At 36.3% G+C, this 14,167-nt stretch overlaps 1 protein-coding gene across 2 annotated transcripts in view; it reads right to left on the reverse strand.

Annotated features, from left to right (window-relative positions):
• baiap2l1b (BAR/IMD domain containing adaptor protein 2 like 1b) overlaps window positions 1-14,167 on the reverse strand; it is a 258,771-nt gene that overhangs the window by 157,697 nt on the left and 86,907 nt on the right. The window contains exons 13-14 of one of the 2 annotated variants that reach the window (XR_008836312.1): window positions 5,614-5,654; window positions 4,084-4,928 (exon numbers count right to left, since the gene is read on the reverse strand). Coding sequence is in view for 1 of the 2 variants with exons in the window: in XM_056454387.1 (XP_056310362.1) it covers window positions 4,856-4,928; window positions 5,614-5,654 (114 nt within the window). In the remaining variant the exon portion in view is untranslated. Of the gene's footprint in view, window positions 1-3,910; window positions 4,929-5,613; window positions 5,655-14,167 lie in introns of those variants that run through there. The other variant, XM_056454387.1, reaches the window with a different exon arrangement.

Raw genomic sequence — 14,167 nt, forward strand, 5'->3', positions numbered from 1 at the left:
ATGAACATTTATTAATGTTGACCATCAGAAGCTGCTAATATTCACACACTGCAGACACACAACTGTGTTTAAACCACTTATAGACGTGACTTCTGCGTAACGGGTGCCCTTTAAAGCCGCTGAGACACTTTAACAGAGCAACAGAGTCTTAAAGGGACAGTTCACCCACAAATAAGAATACTGTCAACATTTACTCTCATTTTAAACCTGTTTGAGTTTCTTTCCTCTGTTGAAGATAGTTTGAAGAATGTTAGAAATGTGTAACCATTGACCCCTATGATATTTGTTTTTCCTACTATGAAGTCAAGGCTTACAGGTTTTCAGCATTCTTCAAAACATCTTCATCAGCAGAAAGAAACTCAAAAGTTTCACTTGAGGGAGAGTAAATAATGAAGACATTTTCATTAGTTTTGCATGAACTGTCTCTTTAAGAGCTGATAGTGAGGGCGGGGTTAAGCTTGTTGTTATGGATGATGTCAGCATGATTAACTTTGCTGATGGGGAGGGGGCGGAGTCTCATTCTTGTCCTTCTGGAATGCTCAAATGTACAAGTTCATGAGTCTTAATTATTATAATTATCACACAGAAATGCCAACTGGCCCAGCAGGACTCGAACCAGCGGCCTTCTTGCTGTGAGGCCACAGTGCTAACCACTGAGACACCGTACCGCCCCATACAACACCATATTTCACAGAATAAGATCTCGCAAGACACCCTGCCAACTTGTAGATGAATGCGCATCCTAACGTTTTCATCAAGCGTGTTATTATGCGATACTTCAGAAAAACTGCTGCATGGAAACATGTCTGATGATGAAGTCACTCACATATGTACAGCCATGTGTTTAGAAAGCAGAGGTTATTTTTATTTTCATACAGCAGTGATCTGCAAGATCTCAGGCCAACATCAACAGAAGTGCATCGATACAATCGAGAGTTTCCCCCAAAGCAGAAGAGAAATACCCGCTGAGCTTACGCCGAGTCTGTAAAACACCACCCAGCGTCTGTCAGGTAACATCTACAGTGGCTGAGAGAGCTCAAATGCACTGCAAAGTTATGAAAACACATGCGTGTAGAAAAACCAAGAGGAAAACGATCAGTTTGACAACACGATTCAACACCTGCAAATGCAGAAACACACTGCAAACAGCGCAGAGCGTGACGGAAATGTGTCAGCAACACCAACAAAAGACGAGCGATGCTCTTTAGAGTCGGCGGTTTCTCCATTTTAACATCCTGTACATATGATTTCTTGATGTTTTAGATATTTTTAACCATGATAATCTGACAAATTGCACAATTAATGTTAATTAGATCACAATTAATCTTAAATATGAACAATAAAGATCCATAAAACCAGGCAGATAAAATAAACCAACATTGCTAACTCTAAACAGCCGCTTCGTCCCTCTTTTGGCGTCGTCAGACACATTTCTGTTCACAATAAGGTTCATTAATTAATGTATTTAGTAACGAGAACTAATAATGAACAATACCTGTACAGCATTTATTAATCATAATTCAACATTCACTAATGCATTACTCACATCCAAATGATTGCTTGTTAACATTATTTAATGCACCGTCAGTTAACATCAACTAACATGAACAAATACTGTAATAAATGTACTGTTCATTGATTATTGATGATCGTAAATGCATTAACTAACACAACCTTACTGTAAAGTTGTGATGATGTGTGTTAAATGATGTTTTCTCAGTGTGTTTCTTACATGCATGTGTTTTCAGGCCACCATAAAGAGTTAGACAGCAACAACTGCTTTTCTTACTTCAAGTTTTTGTCTTGTTTTTAGCCCAGATATCTAAAAACTCTTAAATCAAGAAGCTTTTTCTGTACAAGCAGCAAATACTGTCTTATTTTCAGAAATAATGAGTCAAAATTAAGTGAGTTTTCCTTTAAAACAAGCTAAATAATCTGACAATGCAGTAAAAAAAGCAATCTTATTGAAACTTAGCTAGCTTCACTAGCTTGTTTTAAAGAAAACTCGCTTAATTTTGACTCATTATTTCTGAAAACAAGACAGTATTTGCTGCACGTCTAGAAAATGCTTCTTGATTTAAGAGTTTTTAGATATTTGGACTAGACTAAAGGCATTTCTGCAGTGTAAAAGTCTAGTTCATGTACTGTGTGTTCGTGTGAGTTAGCCTGCTAACTCTGGTAAATACGGTACATAAACACGGTTCAGGACAGGCTCAATCTTCTGTCATCAACACAGAAAAATAAAGTGTTTGAGGGAGAATAAGACTGTTCAGCAGTGTTTCGGTTCATATCACTAGAGGAATTCAGTACCGTTCGCTACTGAAATTAACATCGTTTTCCAGCTAGCACTTGAGCTCATTCCTAAACAGTGTAGATTTGCTATTGTGTTCACATGCTCAACAGAAATGACTGTGATTGGCTGTGTTTACTGAATGCAAACACGTATACAGGGACACTGGAGCGTTAAAGCCGAGTCTATCAGCTGATCTGTCTGTGAGCTGACATACAAGCGATCCGCTGATGAATCGACTGATCTTCGCTGATTTAGAAGCGACAGTGTCCCTGTATCTGTGTTTACAGTAAACAGCGGTGAGTTCGGTGAACTGATGACCTTCACAGCCAATCACAGTCATTTCTGTTGAGCATGTGAACACAATGGCAAATCAGCGCTGTTTAAGAATGAGCTCAACAGCGCTCAAATGTTAGCAGGAAATGGACGTTTTTAAAATGTCAGTACCGGAAAACATCGCGACAACACAATATCACTATCATGAGGACGTCTCTGCTGCCGCAGGCTCCCATCTAGTGAAACACCGTGTCCTAAAAACACACGATGGGACAAAATTCCAGCAACAAGCGATTTATCGGTCCGCACCAAAAACGACGCGGCAGAAACATTTAAATAGCGGCCACTGCTCTCCTGACGAAATGCTAAAGGCTTTTATTAATCTAATGAATCCATATAAAGCTCTTTAACATTATTAATAGGCTACTGAGTGACTGATGTTGTTGAATCTCAGTTCTGACTTTCATCCACAAACCCGTCTGCTGGTAATTTTATTTTCAAGATCTAAGGTGATCGATCTGCTGCTACGATACGGCAGTAAATATCACGTAAAATGTGTTTAAACTCACATCGGGAGCATTTAACACTGAATAAAGCCCATAATCAGTACCTGAGGGTGATCGTTGTCATTGTAGTGTCATTGTCAAACTGTTGGTTATTTTATTTTCAAGATCTGACGTGAACTGTCTGCTGCTGCTTTCGATACGGCAGTAAATGTCACGTAACATGTGTTGAAACTCACATCGGGACCATTTACCCTGGATAAACCCATAATCAGTACCTGAGGGTGATCATTGTCATAGTAGTGTCATTGTCAAACTGTTGGTTATTTTATTTTCAAGATCTAAGGTTGATCGATCTGCTGCTGCTTTCGAAAGTATGGCAGTAAATGTCACGTAAAATGTGTTTAAACTCACACCTGGAGCATTTACCCTGGATAAGCCCATAATCAGTACCTGAGGGAGATCGTTGTCATAGTAGTGTCATTGTCAAACTGTTGGTTATTTTATTTTCAAGATCTGACGTGAACTATCTGCTGCTGCTTTCAAGATTGTATGGCAATAAATGTCACGTAACGTGTTTAAACTCACATCGGGAGCATTTACCCTGGATAAGCCCATAATCAGTACCTGAGGGTGATTGTTGTCATAGTAGCCTATACTGTTGTTTTGTCGCAGAAATAGAAATGGTTTGTAACGACATTTTACACGTCGCCGTCACAGATGGTTAGGAAATAAACTCCTTTTAACATGGAAAAGATAGCATGTTAGCATGCTGTAGTGGTGCGTTGTGTGTTGTTAGCACACAGCGTTGCTGTACATCTAAAAAAACCAAAACTGACCATTTAAAAAAGTTAAGATCAAACATTTATTCTCTTCTGTATTTACAAAATGATACACTAAAAGTGCAATTACCTGATCTGGAGGACTAAATGCATGTTCATCCATTCCCTCAATAGATTCATTCAATCATTTATTCCCCTCTCTCTACACACACACACACACACACACACACACACACACACACACACACACACACAATGCAACACATGTGTTTCTTACGTAGAGATTTCGTCTTGTTTCCAGCTCAAATATCTGAAAACTCTTAAACCAAGAAGCATTTTCTAGAAAAAGCAAGATTATGCAGGCACCGAGCAAACAAGACCTAATAAAGTACAAGTATTAGTCCTGCTTTACAATACGTTTAGATGAGCTAATGCTAGTCAGTGCATTTACTAACATGAGCAGTACCTGTACAGCATTTATTAATCATAGTTTAGCATTTGTTAATGCAATATTAACATCTGAACTCTTGCTTGTTAACATTAGATTGGTTAACATGACTTGCATTAACGTCGATCAATAAACACAGTAATAAATGTATTGCTCATTGTTTGTCCATCATAGTGAATACATGAACTATTATTGACTAATACAACCTTAAAACAAGCTAAATAATGCACCGATGGGCTGAATAAAGTCATCTTATTTTAGGTTTGACCTGATTATTTCTCATTTGTTTTGAGTTGAGTAAAAACTCACTTCATTTTGACTCATTATTTCTGAAACTGAGACATTTGTGCTGAAAAAGCTTCAGTATTTCAGAGTTTTCAGATCTTTACACCAGAAACAAGACAGAAACTCGGAGAAGAGCATCTCTGCAGTGTAAATATATGAAGCAGAGAGAGAGGGAGGTGAAGGGTTAAAAGGGACTGACATAAATAGTGTTGTGTGTGTGTGTGTGTGTGTGTGTGTGTGTGTGTGTGTGTGTGACTGTACTGAATGACGGTCAGATGATCGGGGCTGATCGGTCATTGGTGATTGTGGGCCGGAGTTTAACCGTGGCGAATGGATTTCCTCCCCTACAAGATAAACACACACACACACACACACACACACACACACACACACACACACACACAATGATATTTTATTTAGATTTAATTAGATTTATTATATATTTTTAAAGAAGAACGTGTCATGATTTGCTTCACCCTTTATTTTTAGCACTTTGGTCAACTTTATTGTTTTAAAGTGCATTATTAATACAACTGAATTGAACAATACTGTGACTTTTACACTTTAGATTGACTTTTACACTATCATTAGAAACTCTGAATGGATCATTTTCACAAGACAATGACACACACACACACACACACACACACACACACACACACACACACACGTTTATTTTATATGGAGTGACTAATACTAATTAAAGCAACACAGCATCCAAATAATCCCAAAGAGCCCGTAATGTTTCACAGTATAAGAGATGTGCAGATAAACACAATTCCTGAATATCTTTTCCAGGACATTATTAATAAACTCCAATCACCTCTGCACAAAAAAACAACAATAAAGAAATAAATATCTGCTAATTAAGGATAGAGATGACACCATCTGTATTTGGCAACTTGTTTAGAGTATTTCTTATGGCTTTCTTCTTTCTGAATAGCACAAATACACACACGCACGCACGCACGCACGCACGCACGCACGCACGCACACACGCACACACACACACTTTGCTTTAACACTCACCCTAGGATGGGATGTTTTGGCAGGCCGTTTGACTGGGGACCCTACAGGAGATAGAACATAACACACACATTTACACAGCAGACAGACACCGACTCTATTAATTGAACATTTATAGTGAGTTTGGCTGATGCAAGTTGAGATGACTGAAAAGCTGATTTGATTTAACAAAAAAACACTGACATAAAGCTAAAGTTATGTGCATTAATGACTATGAAAATAACATTTGCAATTAACAATAAATGTATAAGGTGTTAGAGTACGTACCGCATGTATTTTAGCCTAAATTTGACAAAGCTTAAGCTAAATATCTGAACTAAATATATGCCAAATGTAAAGTTTATTTGAGCTTTCAGTGAGATTTTTTGGGGGGGGCGCAGTACCAAACATGACCACCAGGTGACTAAATAAGGGCGTCTCCTACTTCTGTGTATGCTGTGAGGCATATGAACTATATTTATTCATACTTTTGACATTTTTTGCAAAAAAAGGATCAAATTTTAAAGTAGTATGGGCAGTTTGGTGGTATTCGACTTGAATTTAGTTTCTAAAAAACAACTAAACTTGTTCACATGTGGATTGCTGTAGCAAAGTAATGATTTACAACTCAGAGTATCCTTGTCGCAAATTAGTAAATAACTGCTGCTCAGTAACATCCATCAAAAATCAGTCTGCAGATATGGAAACTAGACATTTTAAGCTTTCAAAATGTTATAGTTTGTCATGACTGCTTCAAATCTGTTTAAATCTGACAGAAAACCAAGCTAAATATCTGAACTAATTATATTCCACATATAAAGTTGAAATGAGTGTACAGCGAGATATTTTTGGGGGCGCAGTACCAAACATGACCACCAGGTGACCATATAAGGGCGTCTCCTATTTCAGTGTAGGTTTTAAGGCATATGAACCAAATTTTTCATACTTTTGACATTATTTGTAAAGCAAACATAAAATCTAAAGTATTATGGGAAGTTTGGTGGTAATTGGTTTGAATTTAACCTCTGAAAAACTTAAAAAAAAAACAACAGAAAAATAGTTTGTTGATTGCTGTAGCAAAGTAATGATTTACAGCGCTAGATATCCTTCAGTAAATGTGTTTTAATATATTACTCTTTCTACATAAATAAAACAACAGTAAATATTATTTAGAAGTCTTATTTAGACCTTTACAACAATATATAGTTCGTCATGATTCAATTAGGATTTAATTACAAAAAAAGTGATGTAACTGAGGCTTTTTTAAGGCGAGAATGTCGATGTTTAGATTGCAACTATGCAGTTTATTTATAAGGACAGTGCCTATTTTAAAATATTTATAATTTCAGAGAGTGCGTCGGAGGCCATTGGCCTGTCTTTGAGCAAAGACGGTTGACTATGTTCAGCCACAAGATGGCGACAGAGACCGCATAATAAGCCCTAAGAGAAAACCAGCGTAATGTCAAACTACAGCTGATCAAATCATTATTAAACAGGTAAATGACTTTCTAAATTGATCTCTATTTTGTATGTTGTAGTGCTGTATTTATACCATAGTAATATTATGATCTCCCGATTGCAACAGAAATACTGGGAGATATCCCTGTAGACTGATGGCGTTTCATGCAGTTCAGCCTTATAATCTTAAAATGTGAGCTGGAGAATCATTCAAACACTAGCTCTACAGTGACGTTGGTGAATTAGTAACGGCTTCTGCTGTTCTGACGTCAGCTGCAGATGTGAAAGAGTGGTGGAAGAAAGTAGTTCCTCCTAAAAAAGGGTTTTGAGACTCTCAGCGTTTGATTTTCTTTTTTATACACACGATTTTGCTGTCGAACGGTCATATAAATGCAATATCACACTCGTCGCAGTGCGATGTGGCTGTATATACTCACTAGTGGGAGACTAACGCACGCCTCCCACCAGTGCTGATATACAGCCACATCGCACTGCTACTCGTGTAATATTGCTCATATATATACACATAATTGTCCTAGTTAAGCCTATAAATGTCATTTTAAGCTGATTACTAGCATCTTGAAAAACATCTAGTCAAATATTATTATTTGAAAAGTATTATGATTAGAAATGTTGAAATTTGATGTGCTGATATTGGAAAGAAATCTCCTCTCCGTTAATATAATTAATTACTAATTACAGTAGTAATTGCTATCCCGTATATTAAGTTCCCCCCAAAAGTCAAATTTTACTCATTATGTATTCAGTGTTTCCAAACCTTTATGAGTTGGTTTCTTCTGTTGAACGCAAAAGAAGATATTTTGAAGAATGTCAGAAACCAATAAATATTGACTTCCATAAATGCAATGGTTAAAGGTTTCTAACAATCTTTTAAAATGCCTTATTGAGTAAAAAAAAGAAAAGAAAAGAAAAAAAGTAAAGGGAGTAAATGAAAACAAAAATAAAATCATTTGAGGCTAAACTGTGCCTTGAACATAAACAGTGAGTGCAGGTTTGTCCACTAGAGGGCAGCAGCACACTGAGGGAAACACAGACAGCAGACGCCACTGCACTGAGCTAGTAGACACCATCTAGTGGAAATCATCTAGTGGACACCATCTAGTGGAAATCATCTAGTGGACACTATCTAGTGGACACTATCTAGTGGACACCATCTAGTGGACACCATTTAGTGGACACCATCTAGTGGAAATCATCTAGTGGACACCATCTAGTGGAAATCATCTAGTGGAAATCATCTAGTGGACATCATCTAGTGGACATCATCTAGTGGACATCATCTAGTGGACACCACCTATTGTTTACTTTATTCTCGGTTACTTTATACACGGTTAAAGTGAAGGAGTGTATTCATTTAACAACACCATTAAAAACTGTTTTGTTTTTGTCTTGTTTCTGGTCCAAATCTCTCAAAATTCTTAAATCAAGCAGCATTTTCTGGACAAGCAAAAATATTGTCTTGCTTTAACTGATAAACAGTTCATTTTGACTAATTATTTTTTTTAAAGTATGCTCTTATTTTAGATCCCTAATCCCAAATACAACCCCAAATCAGAAAAAGCTGAGAACAGTATGGAAAACACAAATAAAAAATAGGTGACTTCTAAATTTACTTTGACTTGTATTTCTTTACAGACAATACAACAGACATTAATGTGCTCCTCATCAATTTTATTTTCCATCTATTCCAATTTTGGTTCTTGCAACACATTTCAAGAGTTGTGACAGAAGCAGTTTAGAGCAGTAATCAGGTGAACTGGTGAAATGATGATGTAATGTGAAACAGGTGATTATGATTTGGTACAAAAGCAGCATCCAAGAAAGGTCTAGTCCTTTAGGAGCAAAGCTGGGCCGAGGATCGCCAGTTTACCAACATGAGAAAATGACTGAAATGTTTAAACATAACGTTCCTCAAAGAAAGAGAGGAAGACATTTGGATATTTCACCTTCAACAGTGCAGAACATCATTAAAAGATTGAAGGAATCTGGAGGAATTTCAGTGTGTAAAGGACAAGAGCGCAAGCTTAAGCTGATCAACTGTGATCTCCGATCCCTCAGGGGGTGCTGCATCCAGAATCCTCATTCACCTACAAGAGCAGCCAGATCAGCACATGGGTTCAGGACTACTGCGGCAAACCTTTGTCAAGTACCACAATACAGAGTTACATCCACAAATGCCAGTGAGAACTGTACTGTGCCAAAAGGAAGCCCTATGTTAACAGTGTCCAGAATCGCTGTCGACTTCTCTGGGCTTGGAGGCATCTGGGATGGACCATCACACAGTGGAAACATGTACTGTGGTAAGATGAAGCAGTATTTCAGGTATTTTAGGGGAGAAATGGACACCGTGTGCTACAAACCAAAGAAGAAAAAGATCATCCAGACTGTTACCAGCAACAAGCTCAAAACCCGAGGTCTGTCGTGGTATGGGGTTGTGTCAGTGCCTTTGGCAAAGGTAACTTGCACTTCTGTGATGCTCCATTAATGCATGGAGATTATGGAGCACAACATGCTGCCTTCTTTTCCAGGGACACCCATGCATATTTCAACAAGACAACGCAAAACCACATTCTGCACACATTACTGAGTCCTGCTGCAGAGGAAGAGGATACAGGCACTGAAACTGGCCTGCCTGCAGTCCCGACCTGTCTCCAATAGAGAATGTGTGGCGTATTTTAAAGCAATGAAGACCCCGTACTGTTGCCCACCTTAAGACTTGTTTGCAGGAAGAATGGGACAAAATGACACCTGAAACCCTTCATCACTTGCTGTCTTCAGTCCCTAAACGTCTTTTAAGTGTTGTGAAAGATAAGGCAACGTTACAAAGTGGTAAATGCTTCACTGCTCCAACTTTTTTTTCAAATGTGTTATAAGAAACACATCTGTGTAAGTATATATGCGTCTATATTTGTGTGTTAATTTTGAGTGTGTGTGTGTAGGATTCAGTGAGTGTTGAATATTTCAGAGAGAGGAGCAGTATCCACGTCCACAGGCTGAACACTGACTCCAGCAAACATCATAAATCAGGAACAAATATCAGCAGTCATGAATCAAGTGTACGCGTGTGTGTGTGTGTGTGTGTGTGTGTGTGTGTATTTTCTCAGCAAAACAACACATGATACGACAGATATATTGCCATAACGTTTGAGAAATGTCGCCCCAAATCAAGTCATTTAAGGCTGCAATAATCAAAACAGAAATTAAAAACCCTCTTAAACACTTTGATACTGCAGAACCCCCCTGAGCTGCGGGACCCCTGAGAGCTTCAGCTGTTTTCTCTAATGCAGTGCAGTCAGTGAAATGCAGGATCCTTTAGGAATAAGCACGATCCTCTGATTTACATGCACTGGCAGGCGTGTGTCACCAGCCACAGTGTGTTTGCATGCATGCAAATAATGTGGGATAGCATGCTTCTGTGTGTGTGAATATGTGCGCTCATTTTGTGTGGATGTGTGTGCAAGCGTGTTTGTTTTTGTTAGAAACGCCTCACACACTCACTGCAGCTACTTTATGAGGTACACACATGTATAGCAGATCAACAGCAGACATTATTATCTTATGCAGGAGTTTTGAGTTGTGTTTCTCAGTCCAAATATCTAGTTTCTTTATAAATCCAGCAACATTTTCTAAAATAGTCAAGTATTGTTTTAATTTCAGAAATAATAAGTGTTTAATAAATAATAATTAAATGTGTTTTCACCTTAAAGAGCATCAATTTACCCCTTTATCAATATTTAAGAAGTGTCTCCAGAATGTGTCTGTCAAGCTTCAGCTCAAAACACCCATCAGATCATTTATTATAGCTTTCAGAAGTTTGTATTGTCACCTCTGAACACACTGTAGCTGTTTTTGTGGCCTGTGGCTTTAATGCTGGGTCTCCCCGCCCACCGTTACCATGTGCCTGTCAGAATGTTCCTCAATCTACAGCTGCGTCAGATAAACAGCACAGTGACAGACATGAAGGAAGCAGATCTCCCTGTGAGAAATACTACAGTAAGAACTTCCCCAATGATTATTTGATGTGTTTGTTGTGGAGTTAAATCAAGCCTTTCTGCAACGATGAGTCACACACAATGACGTTACAAAATCACATACACACACAGCAGACACACGCACAGCGCGCGTTTAACATTGCACCGGTATTGCATGGCAAATGTGACAGGATGCAGGAAACAAATACTATGGAAGTCAATGGTTACAGGTTTTCAGCATTTTTCTAAATATCTTCTTTGTCTGTTCAACAGAAGAGACGCAGCAGGTTTGTGAGAAGTGAGGGGTGAGCAAATAATGACAGAATTGTTATTTTTAGTGGACGATCCCTTCAAGATGTCATGTTTCTTAATGTGAAGCTGGTGTTGTCAGAGGCATCACTCATTTGCATTTAATCATCTCATTTTTTTGGTTTAAACCATTACCAAAAAAACTGTCTTAATTATAAAAATTATGTATTCTTTCAATTATTAATATATATATATATATATATATATATATATATATATATATATATATATATATATATATATATATATATATATATATACATACACACACACACACATATATATATATATATATATATACACACACACATACACATATATATACACACACACACACATATATATATATATATATATATATATATATATATATATATATATATACACACACACACATATATATATATATACACACACACATACATACATACATACATTATATATTACATAACCACATAGATGTTATTAAACACTTTTGTAAAATATTCATTCGGGGTTGAATTTCCTACATAAAATGTACTGAATTGAATTACTCATACATTCCCATCTCCCACTGCTATTATAGTTAAAGGGATAGTTCATCCAATAATAAAAAATGTGCTCACTATTTACCCTCGCTTAAGTGGTTATAAACATTTGCGACTTTCTATAATCTGTTGAACACTAAAAAATATTTCAAAGAAACCTGAACTTGTAACTTCTAAAGTACAAATACTATGGAAGTCAATGGTTACAGGTTTCTAACATTCTTCAAATCATCTTCTTTTTTGTGTTTAACAAAATAAAGTAACTCAAACCGCTTTGCAACATGTAAAAGAAAAGTAAATACAGAATTTACAGTTTTTAGTGAACTACCACTTTAATTACTGCATAACTAAGATTCACAATGCTGACCATAGTGTACACTTAGAAGTGAACACAGCATATGTTAGCATTTCAGAGCAAAAGCAAGGGTATGAAAGAGTAGATTTTTAGTGATAGACTGCAGTCTCTGAGGTGACACTAGTTTATGTGAGCAGTTTGGATTTAGCCCTAAATCCTCTTTAAAGTCACCCTGATCCTCTGATCCACTCAGACACGAGCACTGCAACCATACACACGTCACCGCACGGCCTACACACACTCACTGTGACACACTTATACACATATCATGAGCGTTCACCGACCCTAAACACAGATACACTCAACAAATACAGCAGATCCTGTGCTTAATGGCATTTACAGCTTAAATAGACTTTCTTTCTGAGAATGCACCAAATATCGGCAGCCATATCGGTTTCTGCTGATAAATGCTTATTTTTGATTGTACTGCCATTTTATGGTTTCATTTTATTTAGTGGAAACGTGCAAAGGATGCAGTTTTTAAAGTAATATCTGAAGACTCGTGTTTATCGGCCTGTATATCGGTTATCCTCTTATTATTATAAAGAGTTATCGGTTCACATTTCCAGAGCAGTGCAATTCTGCTTTTTTAATTAATTAATTATTTGAAAAACATGTATTTGATGCTGTTTTTAATATCAATATTGAAGACTCATATTTATCAGCCTGTATATCGGTTATGCTCTTATTAATATAAAGAGTTATCGGTCCACATTTCCAGATCAGTGTAATTCTGCTTTTTTAAAATTAATTAATTATTTGAAAAACATGCAAATGATGCTTTTTTAATATCAATATTGAAGATTTATCGGCCTGTATATCGGTTATTCTCTTATAAAGAAAGAGATATCGGTTATCAGTCCAAATTTCCATATCAGTTTAATTCTGCTTATTTATTTATTGACTGTGAAAAACATCAAATTGAAGCAGTTTTTAAAATGAAATCTAAACACTCATATTTATCAGTCTGTATATCGGTTATCCACTTATAAATATAAAGCAAGAGTTATCGGTGCAAATTTCCATATCAGTTTAACTTTGCTTTTGTAGTCATTTATTTATTTATTTAATGTGATAAACAAATTAAGTTTTTTAATCTAAAATTGGAAGACTTACATTTATCAACCCTTATATTGGTTATTTACTTATAGATCAAATATAAAGAAAATTGTCAAACAGGCAATAATTCCATATCGGTGCAACTCTGCTTTAAATAAATGCCATTGATGCAGTTAAAAAAAAAAAATTGTATCTATAGACTCCTATTTATCAGACTGTATATGGGTCAATAGCTTATTATTATAAAGAAACAGATATCGGTTTTCAGTCAAATTACAAGATGACTGTCAAATGGCCCAAATTTCCATATCAGTGCAACTCTGCTTTGAAATAAAAATAAAATAAATGCAATTGATGAAGTTAAAAAAAAATAAATTAAATCTATAGACTCCTATTTATCAGACTGTATATCGGTCAATGGCTTATCATTATAAAGAAACAGATATCGGTTTTCAGTCAAATTTCAAGATGACTGTGAAATGACCCAAATTTCCATATCAGTGCAACTCTGCTTTAAAATTATTACATAAATAAATAAAATGCAATTTACACAGTTTTTAAAATGAAATCTGCAGACTCAAATTTATCAGACTGTATATCAGTCATCTGCTTATAATTGTAAAGAAATATATCGGTTATCTGTGAAATATCAAGAAAATTGTCACATTGCCAAAATTTCCAAATTGGTGCAACTCTGCTTTAAAAAAGAAGATAAACATAAATGCAATTGATGCAGTTTTTTAATAAAATCTGAAGACTGTTATCCATTTATAAATATAAAGAAAGAGTTAGCGGTTATTGGTCAAACAGCGAAGTTTCCATATTAGTGCAATTGTGCAGAATAAAACAAAAATAAATGCAATTTGTTAATTATTCAA

Source organism: Danio aesculapii, chromosome 3, assembly GCF_903798145.1.
Source record: "Danio aesculapii chromosome 3, fDanAes4.1, whole genome shotgun sequence".
Classification (NCBI taxonomy): domain Eukaryota; kingdom Metazoa; phylum Chordata; class Actinopteri; order Cypriniformes; family Danionidae; genus Danio; species Danio aesculapii.